The sequence below is a fragment of the Protomyctophum bolini genome (genome assembly GCF_963924005.1).
Source record: "Protomyctophum bolini genome assembly, chromosome: 24".
Classification (NCBI taxonomy): domain Eukaryota; kingdom Metazoa; phylum Chordata; class Actinopteri; order Myctophiformes; family Myctophidae; genus Protomyctophum; species Protomyctophum bolini.
In genome coordinates this window covers 25906158-25931419 of record NC_137885.1, presented here as the reverse complement: position 1 = coordinate 25931419, position 25262 = coordinate 25906158, and the positions used below count along the sequence as shown (strand labels likewise).

The 25262-nt window shown below is 42.3% G+C and overlaps 1 protein-coding gene across 1 annotated transcript; it reads left to right on the top strand.

The window, feature by feature from the left end:
* Window positions 1–3506: 3506 nt before the first annotated feature.
* Window positions 3507–17418, top strand: LOC308311662 (vesicle transport protein SFT2B-like). The gene is made up of 8 exons (XM_080758446.1): window positions 3507–3743; window positions 5854–5943; window positions 8640–8725; window positions 9615–9696; window positions 14724–14759; window positions 14934–14992; window positions 15763–15792; window positions 16807–17418. Exons 1-8 carry the CDS (start codon window positions 3669–3671, stop codon window positions 16841–16843), a joined length of 495 nt encoding a protein of 164 aa, XP_080614572.1. The 5' UTR covers window positions 3507–3668; the 3' UTR covers window positions 16844–17418.
* Window positions 17419–25262: the final 7844 nt, after the last annotated feature.

Below are 25262 nucleotides of genomic sequence, written 5' to 3'. Positions count from 1 at the left end.
CCTTGGTATGTTCAACGTCGTGTCCTTGGTATGTTCAACGTCATGTCCTTGGTATGTTCAACGTCATGTCCTTGGTATGTTCAACGTCATGTCCTTGGTATGTTCAACGTCAAGTCCTCGTCATGTCCTTGGTATGTTCAACGTCATGTCCTTGGTATGTCCGACGTCATGTCCTTGGTATGTCCGACGTCATGTCCTTGGTATGTCCGACGTCATGTCCTTGGTATGTCCGACGTCATGTCCTTGGTATGTTCAACGTCATGTCCTTGGTATGTTCAACGTCATGTCCTTGGTATGTCCGACGTCATGTCCTTGGTATGTCCGACGTCATGTCCTTGGTATGTCCGACGTCATGTCCTTGGTATGTCCGACGTCATGTCCTTGGTATGTTCAACGTCAAGTCCTCGTCATGTCCTTGGTATGTTCAACGTCATGTCCTTGGTATGTCCGACGTCATGTCCTTGGTATGTCCGACGTCATGTCCTTGGTATGTCCGACGTCATGTCCTTGGTATGTTCAACGTCATGTCCTTGGTATGTTCAACGTCATGTCCTTGGTATGTTCAACGTTATGATCTGTGTGTGTGTGTGTGTCAGAGTGACGCAGACAGCACATGTCTCATCTGTCATGACGATCTGCATAAAGCTGGAAAACAGATCAGAGAGCTGCAGTGTGCACACAGCTTCCATAACGAGGTACACACACACATGCACACGCACACACGCACACGCACACGCACACACACACGCACACACACACACAAACACACCCTCAAATGTTTGGTTCAGTATACACATGTGCCAGGTAAAGCATGGGTTCCCAAAGTGGGACCCCAGGGGTCCTTGAGGGAGTTCCAGGGGGTCCCCTGCATGCAGCTAAATGATAGTTATAGGAACCAACTGGACCTTTATGGGTCTGTAACTCTGAGAGTGTACAAATGGATCCTATAACTGGTCCATTTGGTTCCATTGGTATTATACACTCTCAGAGTTACATCAACGTCGATTTTACAATATAAATCTGGGGGTCCCAGAGATAGAAATGCCATTCATTAAACTGGGGGTCCGTAGACTATAATGCATGTCAAACTGGGGGTTCCTTGAAATTAAACGGGTTGAGAATCACTGCTATAGAGCCTTCTCTCATGGGGGTCCCTGGCAATGTGGGGTCCGCAAGGCTAATTAGTGTCAATTAGCCATGCGGGTAAACCACTGAGGTAAAAAGTTGACGTTTTCATTTGAGTGCCTTTTCCCGCCATCTTTTCCCGCCATGCATTTCAGTGCATCGACGCCTGGCTGTGCAGAAAGAGGGCGTGTCCAACGTGCCGTCTTCCTGCTGCGTCTAACTCTGATTGGAGCGCCACGGGGGTCAAAGGTCAATAGAGAGGACAGCCTGTCTGTCTGTCTATCTGTCTTTCTTTTTTCTTTTTTCTATTATTTACTTTTAACATTTCATTTACATACAGTTATAAAATGCCACCTATAAATAAATACATTTCCTAACTTTTTTCTGGTGTGCATTAATTAAGCACAGTCAGAATGGGACAGGATAGAAGTTCTGCCACGCCATTATTTAGTCGGGGGAGGGGGTTCAGATTTCCAATGACAAAGAGAACTTTTTTTTGCAGACTGAATGTATAATGCACAATCTATACTGTATGTAAAGCGATATGGATAATATTAAAATTGCTATATAAATGCTTATACACACAATTTTGAGTCGACCGGTATTTCTTTGCATGTAGAGAGAGAGAGAGAGAGAGAGAGAGAAATAAACCTTTCTTATTACTTTATTATTACAAAAACAAATTGTGTTCTTTTTAATCTATTTGTTTGGTTATAAGTAAATGTATTTATATTATTTATTTATTTATTCTCCACAAAACATTAAATATCAGGATGTTAATCAATCAATCAGTCAATCATCAAAGTCAGGATCTAGTTAATATGCAACGTTTTTGTGATTAAAAAAAAACAGAAAAGAATCTTTTTATCATTCAGTGAGACTACTGATCAAATATTAACACTATACAGTCATGTGCTTTTATCAATGCACGCACGCACGCACACGCATGCACACACGCACGCACGCACGCACGCATGCACACTTACACTACACACACAGACACACACACACACACACACACACACACACACACACACACACACACACACACAGTTCATACTGTTTGTCTCCAGGACAGAGTCCAATCCTCACCTTTCATGTAACTCTGAGGGTACAGATGGAACCAAATGGACCCGTAAAGGTCCATTTGGTTCCATCTGTACCCTCTCAGAGTTACAGGCACAACCACGATAACCTACATTATTCCTGTGTGCGTTTGTTCATGCGTGCATGTTACTTTAAGAGCAGAAAACATTGTATATCAATATCATTTGTAGGCTGACATGCTATAATTATTGTACCCATAAATACCTGTTTTGTAAATAAGTAAATGTGAAAAGTTAAGTTGTTTTAATAAAGTCTAATTAAAAAACAAAACACGGATTGTTCTGTTCTGTCCCATAATTATGGTCAACGTCCAAATACATTTATCTGGTCAAAAAATATGTTTTATTATAGATTGATCAATCAATCTAGATGAGTGCTACACCAGAATGCTGCGTGCCGTACTCAACATGATACGACAGTATGCAATGTGGCCCTCTGGAGTGAGTGTGTAACTATAGTGGCCCTCTGGAGTGAGTGTGGAACTATAGTGGCCCTCTGGAGTGAGTGTGGAACTATAGTGGCCCTCTGGAGTGCAGAGTGTGGAACTATAGTGGCCCTCTGGAGTGAGTGTGGAACTATAGTGGCCCTCTGGAGTGAGTGTGGAACTATAGTGGCCCTCTGGAGTGAGTGTGGAACTATAGTGGCCCTCTGGAGTGAGTGTGGAACTATTTTGGCCCTCTGGAGTGAGTGTGGAACTATTGTGGCCCTCTGGAGTGAGTGTGGAACTATAGTGGCCCTCTGGAGTGAGTGTGGAACTATAAGTGGCCCTCTGGAGTGAGTGTGGAACTATTGTGGCCCTCTGGAGTGAGTGTGGAACTATTGTGGCCCTCTGGAGTGAGTGTGGAACTATAGTGGCCCTCTGGAGTGAGTGTGGAACTATAAGTGGCCCTCTGGAGTGAGTATGGAACTATAGTGGCCCTCTGGAGTGAGTGTGGAACTATAGTGGCCCTCTGGAGTGAGTGTGGAACTATAGTGGCCCTCTCCATCTTCACAGTTAAACAAGGCATCAGTATTATTGTAATACTCCCATCCATCTACAATAATATGGTGAAACAGCGCCCCCAGATGCTTCTGTAGCCGCAGGGCGGTTCTGCAGATCCGCCCGATGCATGGGATCCTGAGTTATTGTGCTCTTCCCCGCGCTGTGATTGGCCGCCCACGTGTCGCCAGCGGCAACCAACCCCCCCATTCGGCCAATGACAGCGCGAGCCACACCTGCCCCATCACGCCGGGCTATGGGATGATTAGAATTCCAGACGAGTGCAAGCGCAGCGCAGTGAGCGCACCTGTTGTTCTTCTATCCTAAACAATATAGAAAACCTTGTTTTTAATACATTTAAACACCTTTTCCTGCTGATAAAACCACGTCGAAGCGTTCCGACTCCCGTCTGATGATTACATAGATTCGTTTTAGTGACTTTTAACAGTGTTTTTAGATGGATAAACTGAAGAAGGTTCTCAGAGGAGAGGATGCGGCTGGTGGTAGCAGCGACGGCACGGACATCCTGGAGGTAAGAGAGACGGCATGCTAACGATGCTAAAGGCTAACCCCAGCCCATGTTTTAAAAAAACTACTTTCAAAGTACTTTGAAGTGAACTACTTAAAGTATAACGTTTAGGACGTTATGAGTTTGCTCGGGTTAGAACGGTGGGTACAAAAATCACATTGTAGGTAAACAGTGGTCTTATTTTACATTTCCACATAGCTCTGTGGCAGATACCTTGTGCTGTGTTTTAGAGACTGTCTGTCTGGAATTCTTTATTAGGAACAACCCTATTTCGTTTTCAAGGGGGTCCGCAATTCACAAAATACACTTCATACATAAAGACACTTTTTTTTTTACAAACAATTCAACCAGACAAGACAAAACAACAAACAAGAAACAAACAACAAAACGAAAAACAACAAAACATTCAACCAGACAAAACAAGACAAAACAACTCTTAGATAAACAAGAAACAAACAACAACAAAACTAAAAACAACAAAACAAAAACTGCAACAAGTCAACATTTCACATAACATGGACATAACGTAGACACATGGATCATTGCATCATGGATCTGCTACAGTGATGATTAGTGAAAACATGAACAGGTAGTCTCAAGATGAGAGGACAGCACAGTTTTAAACAAATTGAAAGATGTTATTGAGCGAATGTGGACAGGTAGATTGTTCCAGTCACAAGGAGCTTTGAACTGTTGTTGAAAGTTGAAACTGAAAGCAAGTTCCACCTGCCCTAGCCGCAATTTGCAACTCTAGATTTTGTTATAATGGGATGAATGTAGAGTTGCAATACCCTCCATTGACTCCCCACTCATCTTTTTTGGTTTGCGATCTGCTTGTCTTAAACGACGTTAAACTCACCAACATTGCAGCTGTAGTCCACGCTTGAATTATCCTCTTTCAATCTGCCGAGCTTGTTTTTCATAAAAATCCACCGTAGACATGTTATGAGCTACTTTCTGTCAAGACATCCTCTGCAGGTGATTCTTTTTCTAAGTGTTGCAGTTTGGAAGCACTCGTTTTTGTTAACTGCATTATGTGCAAATTCGAAACAGGTGGAACGCAGGCCGTTCAGTGACATACGACGAGTACTTCCAAACTCCAGCACTTAGAAAAATAATCACTTGCAGAGGATATCTTGACAGAAAGTAGCTCATAACCTCTCTACGGTGGATTTTTATGAAAAACAAGCTCGGCAGATTGAAAGAGGATAATTCAAGCTTGGACTACAGCTGCAATGTTGGTGAGTTTAACGTCGTTTAAGACAAGCAGATCGCAAACCAAAAAAGATGAGTGGGGACTCTGGAGGGTATTGCAACTGCAATTCATCCCATTATAAAAAAATCTAGAGTTGCAAATTGCGGCTACACCTGCCCGAAAGTTTTTCTTTTTTTACCTGCCAGGGGCAGACTATGACCCCAGGCGTTGACACTAGGGGCCCCCCTGCCCCTAGTGTCAACGCCTGGGGTCATAGAATTCACACATAAAAATACACCTAGAAACCAGCTCATCCGCACACATGACTGTAGAAACACATGACTGTGGCGTGTAGCTACAGTAGGTACACTTATACACTAAAGTAACAGGCATTGTTGCCATTGATTGATTGATTGAAATATGTATTAACAGTGTCCAGTTTGCAGAATTACAGTACATTTCAAGCACAAACTCAATACAAAGACTGATAACTGTGAGTGGACGACCCAATTAAGCATTACACTTGTCTACAAGAGGGTCCACATTGTTCAATTCATCAAAACATTTAGAGACGTACAAATAGACACTTCTATATAGTCAAAGAACAGAGCAGGAATTCATCATAAAGGAGGTAATAAGGGAAAATAAACTTATACAGTGAGGGGAAAAAGTAATTACAAAAGTAATGTCTTATGATAAGCCACTTCAGGCTTGTTTTTCCACTGTAAAGTCACTTTATTACAATTTAGGCATTTAGAAGTTACAGTATGCAGTGATTTTGCGAGATAAATAAGCAACCACAGGATCATGAAAACAAAAGGTTTTGTTTGAAGTCACAGTGAGTACAGATAAGAAGTGCCATCTTACAATGAGCTTGTCTGTCTGTCTGTCTGTCTGTCTGTCGTGTCTTTCTCTCAGGCAGCGAACCAAGCCTCCACCTTAGCCTTTGGAACCAGAGTCAAAGCCTTCGTTATCTGTTTCGTACTGGGACTCACTTTATCTATACTGGTAAGTGGTAACCTGTCTGTCTGTTGTATACTGGGACTCACTTTATCTATACTGGTAACCTGTTTGTCTGTTGTACCTGTCTGTCTGTTCAGGGCTCCAGACTAACTTTTTCACAGGTAGCACTGGTGCCACCTACCTTTTTCAGTTGGTAGCGCCACCACAAATTAGGTAGCACCAACTTTTTTTTGTATAGCGCTGTATTAATACATGACCTTATCACCAAGGCTAGCAAAGGTTTTCTTGGCTGAAGCATAAATGCCTTAAATTAAGCACATAACATGTTATATTTCTCACTCACACATTCTACAGGAAATTATTATAATGAATTAACCTACGTATAGTGCATTTTTCCATATCGTTATTATCATTTGGCTACTGTATATGAAACAGAATTAAATGAGACACACCCCTTACCTTCTGCATGGGCATGTTCAACCTAATGGCCAATAAGGATATTTAACACTGAGGTGCCCACGTGCCCACTCTTCCTGCACCCTTTTGCAATGTGAAATGCCACCGAATTCATAATCCTTGCCCACTTTCCCCCTGTCTTTTCTTTATATGGAATGAACATGTGAAAGCTGATGTGCTTTTATTGTGAAGGGGAAAGTTTCTAAACGTCTCAGCCTGCATATTTCCATGTGCTGATCTACAAGCTCACAACGTGTGGTGGACGCGACGCGTTGTGAGCTTGTAAATCTGCTATTTTCAGCATGCAACACCACGTCGTACGACGTTTCACGTGGGAGATGTATTTTGTTCGAGGCGATCATGTATGTAGCCTGGCCTGCATACAGTCTATGGCCTGCACACAGCGCTACTCGACGCAAAATAACAAGCTATTGGAAGCTATTTTTCAACAACAAGTTTACCGTGTTTGGGTCGGGGACGAGGTGCAGTCCCCCATATTATGTTGTGTCTGCTGTCTCCGTGGATTCAGCGACAGCAATGCACAGCATGCATCATCATCCCAGTTGTAAAAGTGTGCGCTCCAGGGAAACTTATGTAGCCTACAGCCGATGCTGAAATCAGTTTAGTTTTTTCGGGGTTGATCAGTGAGCGTGCCGCCGCTGTTGAACTCACGCGTGTCGTGTGCAGACCGTTGCAGACAGACAGGCAGAGAGAGAGAGAGGGAGCGCGAGAGAGAGAGAGAGAGGAGGCGCGGAATGAGCGAGAATAAAGTAATATTTTATTATCGCGCTAACGCCTGTGCTTCATGGTTGAGGCTGGGAGTGAAAGCAGTATCACCGGTGCGACCTCGTTCAAATTGAACTTGCACATTAAGAAATGAAGTCGCATATGCGACCTAATAGGTCGCACGCTGGAGCCCTGTGTCTGTTTTATACTGGTGTACAGGTCTAAATTTCTATCCCACGATTTTGCAACCCATTTTTTCACTCAGCATCATGCTTCCTTCTATGCATGAGGAGTCCAAGCTGCTTCTTTTCCCCACCCGGACGTAGCGCGTGGAAGGAACACGTTATTCCAACGGTTGGAATAACGTGTTCCTTCCACGTGCTTCCACGTTCCTTCCACGTGCAGCCGGGGCGCCTGATGGAGGGGAAAGGAACTGGTTGGAATCCAACCAGTTCCTTTCCCCTCCATCAGGCGCCCCGGCTGGCCAGGGGGAGGTAGTTTTAGAGACCAGGATTACTGCATGTTTTTTATGAGGGTACCTACCCCAGGGGACACGGGGAGAACATGTGAGGGTACCTACCCTAGGGGACACGGGGAGAACATGTGAGGGTACCTACCCTAGGGGACACGGGGAGAACATGTGAGGGTACCTACCCTAGGGGACACGGGGAGAACATGTGAGGGTACCTACCCTAGGGGACACAGGGAGAACACTACCTGTCTTTATCTGCATACCTGTCTGTCAGCCGGTAGCCACTAGCTGTCTGTCTGTTTCACAGTACCTGACTGTCTTTCTGTCTGTTTCACAGTACCTGACTGTCTTTCTGCATGTCTGTCTGTTTCACAGTACCTGACTGTCTTTCTGCATGTCTGTCTGTTTCACAGTGCCTGACTGTCTTTCTCTACCTGTCTGTCTGTTTCACACAGGAGTCACCCTGTCCAAACCGGTACAGTACCTGTCTATCTGCTTCATACCGTACGGCAGTGGTCTCTGACTGTTCCAATCAATTTATTGAGTCCTTTGTTCGATTACCTTTATAGATACCAAATGGACCCTTACAGGTTTATTTGGTTTCAATTCACACAAGCTTTTTGCTTTGGGCTTTCTGTTGATTAAACCACCCTCGATGTGATAAAAGATTGGGTTGGGTTGGATATTCCGTTTCTGTAAAATAGTCCCCTCCCACTAACTTTGGAAGCAGATTATACGGCCGAACGATACAGGTGATCAAAATTCTGAGATCATGTGTACCGGCGATTTTTGTGAGAAAGTCCGTAGGTGGATGAGCAAAAAGTGTGTTTTGAAGACAATTCTAAATGGTGGAAAATCTTGCCTATAATGGGGAGATGCGTCATGACCCAAGTAATCCAGAGAAAAAAAATGTTTGATTTTATGATACATTTTTTTTATCATGACTTACGGTTCAAGAGTTATAGCTAGGGCAAAAGGTAAAGTGGGCTGTCGCCACCTGTTGTTAAATTGAAAACGTTACGACCTCCATAATGTAATGGTCAATGCCTGTGTTATATTTGAATTAATAATACTATTCATATTCCAGGGAACGTGTCTGTTGTGGGTGCCAGCTGTTGGTCTCGCCATCTTTGCTGCTTTTTATACTCTGGGAAACATCTGTTCTCTGGCCAGGTAAAATACAGTTTATATACTCTGAAACATCTGTTCTTTAGTCAGGTAAAATACAGTTTATATATACTCAGAAACATCTGTTCTTTAGCCAGGTAAAATACAGTTTATATATACTCAGAAACATCTGTTCTTTAGCCAGGTAAAATACAGTTTATATACTCTGAAACATCTGTTCTTTATTCAGGTAAAATACAGTTTATATACTCTGAAACATCTGTTCTTTAGTCAGGTAAAATATAGTTTATATACTCTGAAACATCTGTTCTCTGGTCAGGTAAAATACAGTTTATATACTCTGAAACATCTGTTCTTTAGCCAGGTAAAATACAGTTTATATACTCAGAAACATCTGTTCTTTAGTCAGGTAAAATATAGTTTATATACTCTGAAACATCTGTTCTCTGGTCAGGTAAAATACAGTTTATATATACTCAGAAACATCTGTTCTTTAGCCAGGTAAAATACAGTTTATATATACTCAGAAACATCTGTTCTTTAGCCAGGTAAAATACAGTTTATATACTCTGAAACATCTGTTCTTTAGCCAGGTAAAATACAGTTTATATATACTCAGAAACATCTGTTCTTTAGCCAGGTAAAATAAAGTTTATATACTCAGAAACATCTGTTCTTTAGCCAGGTAAAATACAGTTTATTTACTCTGAAACATCTGTTCTTTAGCCAGCTAGAATACAGTATACTCTGAAACATCTGTTCTTTAGCCAGGTAAAATACAGTTTATATACTCTGAAACATCTGTTCTTTAGCCAGCTAGAATACAGTTTATATATACTCTGAAACATCTGTTCTTTAGCCAGCTAGAATACAGTTTTTATACTATATAATATATATATAATATCCTAATGTATGTATAAATATTATATTCCAGTACCATCTTCTTAATGGGACCAGTCAACCAGGTGAAGAGGATGTGTGCGAAAGAGAGAGCTCTGGCAACCACTGTCATGTTGGTTAGTGCACGCACACGCACGCGCGCACAAGTATCTTGTCAGATATAGCAGATCTACAAGCTAGCACGGCACCGATTGCCGTGCTATAGTAGATCTGCTATCTTTCGATAGCTAAAGTATAACATAATGCTAATCCATTTTGGGCTGGAACCCCTTGTTGGTGTTAGCATCATGTTATGCTTTAGCTACTGAAAAATAGCAGATCTACAAGCTCGTAGCGCGCCACCGAGTGGCGCGCTACGAGCTTGTAGGTCTGCTATTTTTGAAAAATTGAAGAACGACTGACATGGAAACATAGCTTTTTCAGAAAGCACATTCTGTGTTGCCTATAGCAGGTGTTCTGACGTCTAAATGTAGACGTCTAAATGTAGACGTCTAAATGTAGACGTATAAATGTATACGTTTAAATGTAGACGTCTAAATGTAGACGTCTAAATGTGTACGTCTTCTCTTATGGGGGTCCCTGGCATATCTTTTCAAATGGGGGTCCACGGGCTAAGTAGTGTCAATTTGGGGGTCCTTGACATGAAAAAGTTTGGGAACCACTGCTTTAAACACTTTAGCACTTTATGAACATGAACAAAATAGATGGGTCCCCCCTGGAACTCCCTCAGGTACCCCTGGGGGTCCCCGGACCCCACTTTGGGAACCACTGGCCTATAGAACTGGAGGTCTGGAAAAAAACAGTAACATTATGAAGTACATTTTTGTGATGTCACTGAGATGTACTTCATAATGTTACTTCAGACATCCATTTCTAGGCAACACAGAATGATATGATATGATATGATATATTACTTTATTGTCAGTTCACACTGAAATTTGTCTTGCGACACAAGCAGCCAGGTATGCAGAACATATACAAAACACAGAGAACAAGACAATTTACATACATAAAGACATGAGCAATATCCACCGCTTAGATTATCCTGTGGCTACTACATCTCCTGATTGAGCCTCAAAGTCGACTGGTAGACAAAGGACCTCTTTAGTCTGACCTTGTTGTATGCTGGTACACCATATCTCCTTCCTGAAGGTAGCAACCTATATTCTCTATACAACACATGCTTAGTATTAGAGGTGATATTCCTTGCTAACCTTAGGATGCTGTTATCATATGTGGATGTATACAGTTTCTGAAGTTGTTGTCCAACAATCTTTGAACAAATGTTCAGTTGTTGCAGCAGTTGTGACTTTAGGGCTGCAGACAAACATCCATACCAGGTGGTACTACAGTACTGAAGAACACTCATAATAACAGAAGTGAAAAACAAAAGAAGAATCCGTCTACTAGCACCGAAGGATCTTAGACGGCGAAGGAAGTAGATTCTTTGCTTTGTTTTCTTACACACTGAATCAATCTGATCTTTCCATGACAAAAGATGGTCTATTACTACTCCTAGGTATTTGTACGAACATACCTGGTTGATCGGTTCCCCATGAATAGTAATGGGGGATCTGTGTATCTCTGGTGGTGTACCAAAAACAATCTCTTCTGTCTTTTTTGTGTTAATGATGAGAGCGTTGTTATCACTCCATTCAACCACCTTATTTACTCTGTGTTGGTGCAGTCCAGGATCACTGGAACTATCTAGGAGAGAGATCAAAACTGTATCATCTGAGTATTTTAGAATGTATTGGTCTGGTGTGTCAGTGCGACATTCAGACAGGCATTCCTCAATACGACAGCTGTCAGTATAGAGGGTGAAAAGTACAGCTGAGCTCACACAACCCTGGGGAGCACCAACATTAGTAGTTAATGCTGATGAGAGGGTTGTGTTCACCTTCACCCTCTGTACTCTGTTAGTAAGAAAAGAAGCATACCAGTGAATTAAGTATGGATTCAGTTCCAACTGTACCATTTTTGACACTAGTATATCAGACTGTATTGTGTTGAAAGCTGAAGAAAAGTCTAAGAATAGCACTCTCGCATGATTCTTATTTGACTTATCTAGGTGTTTTGTAATTAAGTGGACCAGTGTGACAACCGCATCCTCTGTACCGCAACCCTTTTTGTAGGCAAACTGACTGGGGTCGAATTTGTCTTTGGTTATACTGACAAGATGTTGTAACAGTATTCTTTCAAGTGATTTCATAATCACTGAAGTGAGAGCTATGGGTCTATAATCCTTATGTTCTTTTGGACATTGGATTTTGGGTAGTGGTTTAATGTGTGAGGTTTTCCAAGACAGGGGAATTGTGTGTGTGTCTACAGAGGTTTGGAATATTGGTTGCCACACTGGAGCCAGCTCAGATGCAAAGTGTTTGAGGAGAAAAGCACTGCATTCATCTGGCCCATTAGCTTTCCTTGTGTTAGTACACTGAAACACTTTCCTCACATCCTCTTCAGTGATGGTAATTCTGTCAGAGGGGGCAGGTGTTACAGCCTTCAGTATTTCAGTACACTTTGCGGAATTGTCCAATGATTCAAATCTGGCGAAAAAGGTGTTTAGGTCATTGGAAAAGACAAGTTCATTTTCGGTCACAATAGGTTTTGTTGGGGTTGACATTCCTGTCATAGATTTCATTGTATCCCATGCCTTTTTGTGATCGTTGGCATTAAACGCGTCCTCCAGACGCTGTCTATGTGCCAATTTTGCCTGCCTCATTTTCGTTTTTAACTTTTTATCTGCCAATTTAAGTGCACCAAAATCTTTGTTTATGAAAGCTGTTTTCCTTTCATTTATTACACTTTTTATATCTTTTGTCACATATGATTTGTTGTTTGGATAGATTTTTATCTCCTTTGTAGGAACAACCAGCTGTACACAAAAATTTATATAATAATTTGTGACTGTGGTCATTTCATCTAATGAACCCTCTCTGAACGTGTCCCAATCAGTCCAGTCCAGGCATGCTGCAAGTTGTTCCTTGTTGTCATCTGTCCATGTCCTAACTACCTTCTTCTCTGGCTTCCCTCTTTTTAATTTGGATTTATAGACTGGGGTCATGCACACAACATTGTGGTCAGAGGTCTCTATTGGTGGCCCAATCTTGGCTACATATGCATTTGGAATGTTTACATAGCACTTGTCCAAAATGTTATTTTTCCTTGTCGCATCCTTGACATATTGTTCAAATCCCGGCAGCACAGTGTCCAGATAACACTGGTTTAGGTCTCCAAGCACGACCGCTGGTGCGTCCGGGTACTGCAGTTGGAGCTCATGCACACAGTCAGCAATGGTCTTTGCTGCTTGTGCAGCTCTTCCTGGCCCTTTTGGGGGCACATAAACAACAAACAGCAGAACGCATCCAAATTCGCGGGGTAGGTAGAAAGGTCTTAACGTCATGCCCAGGATCTCTACATTGGGATCGTCGCATATCCTCACTTTTATAGAGTAGGATCGACACCAGAGATCATTAATGTACACGCATACACCGCCGTATCCGCCTCCTCCACCTCTGTCTAGGCGCACCAGAGTGAATCCGGGGACTTCATACAGTGAGTCTGGTTTTGATGGCTTTAGCCAGCTTTCAGTGAAACAAAACAGCGATGCCTCACGAAAATCATTACAGTACCTTGCATATGTCCGTATCGTGCCGATTTTGTGGTGTAAGGAACGCACGTTGGCCAGAACGATAGAGGGGAGCGGGGGGCGCTTGAATCTCCTCCGTAGTCGATTCCGTATACCGCCCTTTCTTCCTCGTTTCCTTTTCCTTCTGTGTCGGATCAACTCCTCGGGGATGTTGTTCAACACGGACAAACAGACGTGGTTGTTGTTGTTCGTAGTGCGAGGCTCCGGCCGTAGTGACAGCAGCACATCTCGGCTGTACACACAGGCGAGTCTGGGCGCCGCCCCACGCCAATTGTTTGTGTTGTCGAATTGTTGAGTCTGAAGTTCGACTGACAGGCATCTTCCACAGGAGTGTATAATCCACAGAATCAGCAGAGCGATTTCTAAGGCCCTTATCTTCCACATCCTTACACACATAACGACTGACATTACGTAGGCACACGGACAAACATTAAACATTAAGGCATACGAGGCACGCTGGGTCGCAGTGCAGCCGCTGAGCAGCGCACCGGAAACACATCAATAGAATGGGGGGGACTTTCTTATTATATCCACACAACAACTCTAAGGTATATTAATGACAGTAAAATGTTGAAAATACGGCGGAATCCCGTAGTCACTATTCACTGGGATACCAAAAAACATTAAAAAGAAAAGGTTTCTCACTGTTCTCGGGTTGAATATTGATATGCGATTAAAATGTGATTAATCGAGATTAATTCATTACAAAGCCTCTGATTAATTAGATTATTCCCAGCTCTAGTTAACACTGTTCACTGGTTGCACGTTTCTGAAATCCACAGACTCACTGAACCACTTTCACTTTCACTTAAAAGTAAGAAAATAACAACAAATAGCAAAAGATTTGGGTGCAGTACTTAGTTTAGAGTAAAGTATAACATAATGCTTTAAAAAACGGGTGCAGTACTTAGTTTAGACAGTTTTTGGTCAGACCAGTCATTAGTCCTACATCTACAACCTATCTCAAACCCTCACTCTAGTCTAAACCTAACCTCCCACGGGGCAGCACACCTAAACCGGGTGCAGGTCTTTTTTCCCCGACACCATATTGATCCGAAACCTCAATCCTAACCTAACCCTAACCGCAAGCACGGGAGCAGCGCATGTCGGACCATCGCTTTTTCGCATCGCAGCGACGGTCCCCCCGCTGCGGAGCGGACCGTTGCCCCGTCGGCTAGAATGCTGTCGGGAAAATAGTCCGCCTCCCACCTAAACCTAACCTTAACCCATGTCTAACCAATGACTAGTCTAAACTAAGTATGCACCCTAAACCTAACCTTAACCCATGTCTAACCAATGACTAGTCTAAACTAAGTATGCACCCCAAAGATTTATTTTCAGTTGTGAGCTCGTAGATACTACAGGCTATTTTGCTAGCTTTGAGTGACACTAGTCTGAGGTAGTGAGTATAAAATAAAAAAATACGTCTTTTAAATACGGAGATGGTTTCTGCCCAACAACCATAAACTCTGTGAATGTGTTCTTTAACAGACCTGTCTGGTGCTGACCCTGTGTGCTGCTTTCTGGGTGAGACGCGCACACACACACAACACACACACACACACACACACACACACACACACACACACACACACACACACACACACACACACACACACACACAAAACACACCATTGTTATTGATAGTATTAATTTTTATGATTATTATATAATATCATCTCTGTCTGTCTGTGTCTCTAGTGGAAGAAGAATGGTCTTGCTCTGCTGTTTTGCGTTCTACAATTTCTGGCTTTTACCTGGTAAGATGCACACACATGCACACACGCACGCACACACACACACGCACGCACGCACGCACGCACACACACACACACACACACACACTGAAAGCTATTTCAGGGACGGCGGCTAGTAGTTATTGTTCTTTCGTCGGAAGCGCTAACATAATAACCGCGAGGCGTTTGATTTTGGGCAGGAACCCCTTTTGACGCTCATACGAGCTTGTAGGTCTGCTATTTTTGAAAAATCGAAGAACGACTGACACAGAAACGTAGCTTTTTCAGAAAACTGTCAGGATGTGTAGAAGAACATTTTTATAGAATCTGATCTCAGGTCAGAACGGGTAAAAGTTCTCGGTCCCCACGACTGACGTCGGTCATTTGGATTCCATAGTAAGCCCAGCGTGTCTTCTGTGAAAGCATGCTGCACACCGGAAATAGCAGATCTACAAGCTCTCAACGCGTCCCAGCGTGACGTGTTGTGAGCTTGTAGATTGGCTATTTTCGGCCATTAGTTATTTTAAGATGAAAGGGTATTTGAACTTGAAGTGATCAAACTACCAATAGAATACAGGTTTCAGAAATGTCATAAAGGCAACCTTAATGCCTCAAATCTGTGATTTCTTCAGCTGGTCGGCCTAAATCATCATCATTACATTTTCTTCGTCTTGAGATTAAATTTGTCTTTATTCCATGTAAATGGCATAATGCTTAAATTGGTAGAAAAAGAGAAGAAATTGTAAAATAATAATTGTAATAAAATAAGCAACATGTGTGTTTGTCATCAACAGGTATGGACTGTCTTACATTCCCTTTGCAAGGTAACACACACACACACACACACACGCACACGCACACACACACACACACACACACACACACACACACACACACACACACACACACACACACACACACACAGACTCACTCACTCACTCACTCACTCACTCACTCACATTATTGTGTGTACAGTTTTGGAACTATTTTCTGAAAACTTAACTCATGAAGACCGGTTTTAGGGGGCACAGTTGGTATAGTGCTGTCGCCTCACAGCTAGAAGGTCCTGGGTTCGATTCCCGACTCGGGACGCTGTGGGTGCTGGCGGCGTGTTTCCTCCTCCGCGTCATCAGTGCCCATACCCGAAGGCGGGGTTGGCGAAAGGGCCTTTCTGTGTGGAGTTTGCATGTTCTCCCCGTGTCCCCTAGGGTAGGTACCCTCACATGTTCTCCCCGTGTCCCCTAGGGTAGTACCCTCACATGTTCTCCCCGTGTCCCCTAGGGTAGGTACCCTCACAAAAACATGCAGTAATCCTGGTCTCTAAACTGCCTCCCCTGCCCAGCCGGGGCGCCTGATGGAGGGGAAAGGACCTGGTTGGAATAACGTGTTCCTTCCACGCGCTACGTCCAACCAGGGAAACTCCCCCCTGTCAGGTGTAAAGGAGCAACTTGGACACTCAGGCATGAAGGAAGCATGAGTTCAAGTCCGTTGCTCTCCCCTTGTCCCCCATATATGGGGACTAGGTTGGCGGAGGGTGTGTAGAGCCCAGGATCACATTAGATGATTGACACAGGGGTGACAAATGGGTTACAAAATCGTGGGATAAAGATATAATAAAAAACAATTTAATAAAAAAGAGGTTTTGTCTCACATGACTACTAAATACAGTATGTATTTGCAAGCTATATTCATTTATTTGCTCTATATTGTCATAGTAATCATTGCTAGAGCGGTGATTGCTATCACAATATAGAGCTATTTAACCGTTTAACTAAATTAATGGTTATTTTAACTAATACATATTACTTGCAGTAATGGTTTCTTTCTTTCTTTCTCAGGGATGCCGTCATCAAAATGTTTTCACTCTGCCTTTAGAGACGGTTGCCTTACACACACACACACACACACACACACACACACACACACGGTTTTATACGGAAAGGTGAATTCGTCATCATTTCACTTTCACCATCTTGTTCATAATAATCATAATAATGTGTCTATTATTATTTTCTGTAAGGTTATTTTTTTGTGGGACTGTACTTGGAGCTGACAAGTAAAACCACAGTCTACTGTTGTACTGACCAGTACACCTACAACCACAGTCTGATACTGTTGTACTGACCAGTAAAACCACAGTCTGATACTGTTGTTAGGAGCTGACCAGTACAACCACAGTGTGTTGTGAAATAAGTGAAATACTGAAACATTTAATTTGTAATGCTTTAATATTGGTTTTAAGTCACTGAAACATTTCATTTGTAACGGTTTAAATGTTGGTTTCAAATTACTGAAACATTTCATTTGAAACTATTTTAAATATTGCTTTTAAATCAGAGAAGAGGGGTCCCCATTGGGACAGGCTTCAAGCTCACTCTTGAGCAGGGATGAAATTAAAAAGCTATTTATGAACTCTTAACGATACCGAAGTCGGTAGCGCTGTCTCCTCACAGCTATAGACGGTCCTGGCTTCGTTTTCCGCTGGGGGCGTGTTCTCTCCTCTGTGTCATCATTGCCCATTCCCGTTGGCAAAAATGGCCTTTCTGTGTGGAGTTCATGTTCTCCCCGTGTCCCCCTAGAGTAGGTACCCTCACAAAAAAACATGCAGTAATCCTGGTCTCCTATATACTGCCTCCCCCTGGCCAGCCGGGGCGCCTGACGGAGGGGAAAAGGAACTGGTTGGACTACTCGCGCATAGAAGGAAGCATGAGGTGAGTCCGTCGCCCTCCCCAGGTTAGCAGAGGGAGTGCAGAAACACAGGATTACATTAGATAATTGACACTGGGTGAAAAGAATGGGTTGCACAATCGTGAGAGGAAAAAATGTAAACAAATGGAGAGTGCTTTTAACTCATCATCACCACAAGGACTGGAGTCATCACCTGTTGTTCCATCTCATCAGCACCACTGGTTTTATTTCAACATTCACTGTTTGTCTCTCGTCTGTCTTTCACCATTACAGTGCGTTTTAACCCATTCTGACCTGAGATCAGATTCTAAAAATGTTCTTCTACATCCTGACAGTTTTCTGAAAAAGCTATGTTTCTATATGTCAGTCGTTCTTCGATAATAAAAAAAAATTGCAGACCTACAAGCTCGTAGCGCGCCACTCGGTGGCGCGCTACGAGCTTGTAGATCTGCTATTTTTCAATAGCTAAAGCATAACACAATGCTAACACCAAAAGGGGTTCCCGCCCCAAAATGGGTTAAAACACACTGTTACACCCTGTACCCCCTGTTACACCCTGGTTTCCTGTTTATGCACCCTGGGTTCCTGTTTCAAGTCGCTGTTTGCTGCAGTGGTTCTCAAAGTGCGGTCCTGGGACCCCCAGGGGGTCTTGAGGGGGTTCCAGGGCGTCAAAGTGCACTCCTGGGACCCCCAGCGGGTTGGTTATAAAAGTGCACCTTGAAGCTTTGAATTCTTAAAGATATTTTTGTTTTTGTTGCATAATTGTCTTATCCGAATGTCATTAAACATTTAAAAAAGGGCTGTGTAATTGAACAATAAGTAGTTATTTGGCTGAACTATTTCCCCAACCCTAAACAGCTGTTTGAAAATATCCTACAAGCTCAAGTAGAGGGTCCCTACCTTAGAGTATCTAAGGTCCCTACTGGCATTAGGTTTTGCACAAAAAACACCCCTTGGGCTAAATTAGGCCATATCCACTTGACCAAATGGGCTGACCTTTTTTTTTTTAGCAAAACTAATGCTTGGAATGGATTCAGAATCATGAAAACCCTCTAGTTTCATATGTCACATGCTACTGAAAGAATTTTGACTTTTTTTCTTTATATAGGATGTTATGGGTATGGTCACATATTATGCTAATAACTCAATTTCCCCCGGGAGTTGAATTTCAAACTTTTAGTACATACGTTATTAGACACCTTTAGAAACACATTGGTGAAGACATTTCTTGGTAACGATTTAGTTCCCAGATTGGTCAAATACCTGATAAAATGCCCTTACTATTAGCAGAAATGGAATCAAAATGAGAGAGAGAGAGAGAGAGAGAGAGAGAGAGTTGGTTCGGGGCTTTCAGAAGGTGTGGTTCCACGCTGTAGACCTGGAAGATTGTTGAAGAATGATTTGGTAAGTACAGTACACGCACACACTGGCCCCTATTCCACCGGGGTTGAACCGGTTCGGTTCTTTCTTCCCGCTAGTAAATATTGAACCAGTTCAGAGTGTTTCCACTGAAAATGAGTTGGTTTCCGAACCATAAACGTTCGTTCCCAATGTGAACCACAAAACGGCGGTTCAGCTTTGTAATTGCACGCAGCGCTTTGTGAACCGAGACGATATAAGTGGGTGTGTCAGGTTGGAACTTGTCAGTGGGTTGGAATATCGAATCGAACAAATCTCAAATCGAACAAATCTCTATAATAAGAAATGAGAAATAATAAGAAATGAGAAATTAAAAATAATAATAGGAAAGAAAAAAATTGCAAAAATAGGTAAAAAATAGGAAACAAAATAAGAAAAAAATAATCTAATTTCTTATTATTTACAAACTGCTATTTTTGAAAAGCCGAAGAACGAAACATGGCTTTCACACAATTTGGTATACTTTACACTCCCTTATCTGCACTAAACTCTATTGTCAATTACACATCACAATGTTCGGTTGTTGCACACACTTCTCATGTAAAACCTCAAAGCATCTGTGTGGAGTTTGCATGTTCTCCCCGTGTCCCCTAGGGTAGGTACCCTCATAAAAAACATGCAGTAATCCTGGTCTCTAAACTGCCTCCCCCTGGCCAGCCGGGGCGCCTGATGGAGGGGAAAGGAACTGGTTGGAATAACGTGTTCCTTCCACACGCTACGTTCCAACCAGGGAAACTCCCCCCCTGTCAGGTGCAACTTGAACACGCATGAAGGAAGCATGAGTTGAAGTCCACATGTCCCCCATATATGGGGACTAGGTTGGCGGAGAGTGTGTAGAGCCCAGGGTCACATTAGATAATTGACACCTGTAAGGGGTGAAAAATGGGTTACAAAATCGTGGGATAAAAAATAAAAATAAACCTCAAAGCATCAACGTACAGCACACAAATATTCATGGAGGAGCGTCATGAACCACTCAAGGCGTTTTTTTTCTTCCAATAAAAATTAAATTAAAAAAAATAGAATTTAGAACGGCATAATATTTGCGTGCGGTTTTATGTTTCACTGTGAAAAAAGTAGACCTATACACGAGTCATTTTTAATCAAAGGAGAAATGGATCATTCTCCAGATCGAGTCATTGTCATTCATGCGCCGTGTTCCATTTCTAGGATTGTGTTTTCAGTTTTACACTTCAGCGTGCTGTAAATGCTGTGTACTGTATGTATACTCAATGAATGGTATGCGTGTCATTTGAAAATATGGCTGTGTACGAAATGAAAACGGAAATGGAAAATGAAAGTTCCATTTTGGGAACCGTTAAGAGATTTGATGGCAAAGAGTCACCGTGCAAAATCGGTGTCAGGGTTTATCATTTTGTGTGTGAGGCTTTCAGTTTTGTGTGTGCCGTTTTGAGAAAGCTGTTATTATTTTGAAAAACGTGTGTTAACAATCGTGAAAATCTAATGACTGGACTCACTGTGTGTGTTTGTTTGCGTGCGTGCGTGCGTGCGTGCGTACACGTGTGTGTGTGTGTGTGTGTGTGTGTGTGTGTGTGTGTGTGTGTGCGCGCATGTGTGTGGTTGCCATAGGAACGATTTCAGGTGAAGAACCCTCCCCACACTTACATCCAGAAGCTCAGAGGTTTCCTGGATCCCGCCGTCACACCCAAGGTACCCTGGGAAATAAATACTGTACATAAGGAAAGAAAGGTACTATGTTTACCCTGCAGGGTAACTGGACTAAGGAAAGGAAAGGTACTATGTTTACCCTGCAGGGTAACTGGACTAAGGAAAGGAAAGGTACTATGTTTTAATACCCAGGGTAACTGGACTAAGGAAAGGAAAGGTACTATGTTTACCCAGGGTAACTGGACTAAGGAAAGGAAAGGTACTATGTTTACCCAGGGTAACTGGACTAAGGAAAGGAAAGGTACTATGTGCAGGGTAACTGGACTAAGGAAAGGAAAGGTACTATGTTTACCCAGGGTAACTGGACTAAGCTCAATAACTTGTTTACAGCCAGGCCCTGCTCATAGAACATTTCATGGTAGGGGTTCAATGCCTTGTCCAAGCGCACTTCAGCGGTGGTAATTATAACGTGCCGTTCCGGGGATACGAACTAGCGACATTCCGAAATCAAGACCGCTCCGCAAACCGTTCGTCCACCGCTGCCTCAAACATAGATAGATAGTTATATAACATAGATAGTTGATTAATATGAAAGTGACTGTTACTATACCGGGCCATGGAGTGGTTCTATATTATATAATTAGTATTATTATAATAAACTAATAATAAACTTTATTTGTATAGCACCTTTCATATATAAATGTAGCTCAAAGTGCTTCACAGGGCAAAAATAGAATACAATAAAACATAAGTAGTTAAAATGATAAAACAATGGCAAAGAACAAAATTGAATATAAGAACATAAAATAAATAAAAACAAATAAAAACAAATAAAATAATAATAAAAACACCACATGCAGCAAATCAGTCAGGGCAGGGTAGGAACGTGCAAATTAAAACTCAATTAAAAGCAATGTTGTAAAAGTGGGTCTTGAGCTGAGCTTTAAAAATGTCTACAGAGGCTGCCTGACGAAGGTACAGTGGGAGCTTGTTCCATGCCGACGGCCCGTAGAAGCAAAAAGCTGTGGCGTCAAGCACTGAGAATAACACAAAACACGTGTTGTAGATAATCTGTTTAATCTGCCAGCTCGCAACAAAGTATAACTCTGCTTTTAACACATTCTGTACAAAACACGTCTGGAAACGTCATAAGGATCAGAAACGAGTAATACCTTAGACGTCTGTGGACGTCCTAGCGACGTCCAAACGACGCGGGGCGAGATAATAATATTCAGAATTATTCCTATTTTTTTTTTTGGCATTTCGCTTTTCGCTTGCCGTATGCTAACGCTCTGTGCAAATATTAGCTTGTCATTGACTCCCATGTTAGCGCGGCGGAAAGAATGACTCGTATCTCCTGATCCAGGGCGCTCTCCGTGGTGATGAATGGATCGATATGCTGGCGCTGCATTTCTGCTCCTCATCCGTCTCTCCCGCAAAATATGAACGCTTTTTGGAGTTTATATAAATATATTAAGATGATCGGGGATTATGAGCTCACTTTGTCAAGTCAATTTTTTAAGAAAGTATTTCCGGTTCATGGCTTTCAGAGTAAAAGCGATCAGACTACTCTGGCACTATAAGGGCCTTTATTTTGATGCACGTTGGCGTACTCAATGTGTTAAACCTTAATGTGGAACGTGTCATACTAATAATGTGGCATCGAGTTTGGCCACTAGGTGGTGCCATTGCCATTGTAATATATTTCTCAGGCGTTTACGCAGCATCAGCAGTGGAGGTTGGCAGCACATTGTACTAAATTGGAAGAAAATTAAAATTACAACCATTTGTTCAAAAGTTAAAAAATTAAAAATAAGAAGATTGATGACATGTGTGTCATCAATCTGTGTGTCATGCTGAGTGGGAACTGGTGGATTAGAAAATCCAATAATGTCTGTTTCTGTCTGTCTGTGTCCCATTTAAGGAGAGCTCTCTATCTTTATATCCACGTATGGAGATACTTGATGTCATCACTATGTCGTCATAGGAGGCTACTCATTTTATCAGCCTCTCCCCTGTCGTCCTATATAAACCTACTCCTATTGCACTTTGGACTTCTATTCTAGACAAATTAAAAGGGGGGAGGAGAGGAGGGCGCGTGTCAGATTAAAATAAAAATCTAATATTCATACATTGAATAAAACACTGTCTGGCGTGCACACAAATGCGAGAATCGATGTCAAAAAGTGTTTTAATGTTACTTTGCCATAATTTTCATTGAGAGAACAAAATATTATATGTAGAAGATTAGAACGGTTGCTTTGACAAAACGAACATACATAGAAGTCCTAGTGATGTAACTGTTCCACACCACATACTGTATATACAGTACATAGCTGGTGTCTCGGTGATGGTGCCCGTAACATTTTAAGGAGTTATTTGTTGAATGAAAGTGAAACCTTTGGACTTTCAAGAAAGAGTTGAACTGAACAGAGGAGGCAGCCCTGGCAACGTTCGAGGGGAAGACAAAGCACGTAATGGAAATGATCAGGAAATGACTTTTCAGGGGAGTGTCTTTCAGACAGAAGAAGACGTCTACAGACAGACAGTCACGGATCAAATGAAATGATCATACAGTTCAAAGTATATACGTGTTCAAAGTTGTGCATAATGTAGGCCTACTTATTTACAATGTGTAATGTACATTTACGATGATTATTATGAGCCTAATTATTACGCACATCCACTAACTATAAACGCCGGGTTCTGCAGCCCAGGTAAATAATAGAAGAGAGAATAAGGTCCGCTGGACACTGGACTTGATCTCCAAACTCAATCATTTATTTTCTCCCCACAGTGGACGTGCACGTTTCTTCATCAGACAGACTGTAGCTGTCCCAGTTATGGGTATGCTGTAATATTTAATTTAGCTTATTTTTCTGAAAATGCATATTGTAAATTGTATATATTTTTTTTTGGGCAACAAAGTCCTATATTTTGGTATTTGTATGGTGTATGTATTGTATGGTGAGATAGTGCCATCTACTGTGCTCTGTATTTGTGCTCTGTCTGTTTCATGGGCAGGTTGAATTAGGCTCACCTACTGTAAGCAGCTAATCACCTCATTTCAATCACCTGTTGGGTTTGGGCACGTTTGGGCAGAACAAACAGAGCAGAGGTGAAGAGAGGAGCTCTTTCATGTTAGAGAGTCTCCACAAAAGACACGAAAGACAATAATATAAAAAAGAACAACAACTTAACTGAACTCCTAAAAGTCTGTGAAGGCAGAAGGCGCATACGGTATGTTCCCAGTTGTTTAGTTTTGTGTCTGTAAAAGTTATATTGTCATTCTATCGTGTATTTGTTTGTGAGAATATGGACAATTCATGGACATTTAAAAAGACAGCATGGCTGACTGACGAGGGCATTCATCATAATTTCATGTGGTAATAATTAATTGTGGTTAAAACATATTATCTGATTTCTTTGCAGTTTTTCCACGTCGCTTTGGTTCAAATAAAAAGCCCTCGTGATATCAGTTGGGACGTCGTGCTATTCCTGCACCAGATGAAGATGGTTTAGGAGCAGTTACACAGACGTCTGTCTGATGAAGAAACCTCATGTCCACTGAGGTGAGGAAATACATGATTGAGTCCAGTGGACCTTATTCTCTTTTCTTGCTCCAACATAGCTCATAATAGGTCGCTATGAAATGGTACATTTTTGTCCGTCAGGCAGTCGGTGTATCACTCAAATTCTCCATACCTGGGGAAAGCCCCCATATATGGTGCCCTGCAGGACTCGTGACATCACATGACGTCACATATATATGTCAGAACCTGTTCTGACATTCCATATCTTGATCCTTCCCCATCCAACCAACCTCTTCGATGTCTCCCTTTTGACTGATACCTGTCCATTTAAACTCTATAGACGGGCCTGTTGACTGATACCTGTCCATTTAAACTCTATAGACGGGCCAGTTGACTGATACCTGTCCATTTAAACTCTAGACAGGGCCTGTTGACTGATACCTGTCCATTTAAACTCTAGACGGGCCTGTTGACTGATACCTGTCCATTTAAACTCTATAGACGGGCCTGTTGACTGATACCTGTCCATTTAAACTCTATAGACGGGCCTGTTGACTGATACCTGTCCATTTAAACTCTAGACGGGCCTGTTGACTGATACCTGTCCATTTAAACTCTAGACGGGCCTGCCGCAAACTAGAGTTCTCAACAGGCCTGAAAATGAATGCCCGGCCCTACCTGGGCCCTCATGAAACCCTGTACACTCAAGGCACTGCCCCCGCTGCCACCCTTAGATCTCCATATGTAACAGTATTATATAATTACACAAAATATGATACAAATAAGTGCTTCTACCTGACTTAATTCTCCATGGTTCATGTGTATAGTGTGGAGTGTGTCAGGTCTCACCTCAGGGGGAGGGGCGCGTTACCATGACAACCAGGCACGCCCACGGCCGTGTCATAGACTCAGTGTACTATCCCAGAGCAATTCTAAATCAGCTGCGCCTCATTCCGGCCGCCGCCCTGGTTAGCAATTAAGGACAGCCGCAGCCTGTCAGCCGCGCCCTTTATAAACAACCTGCG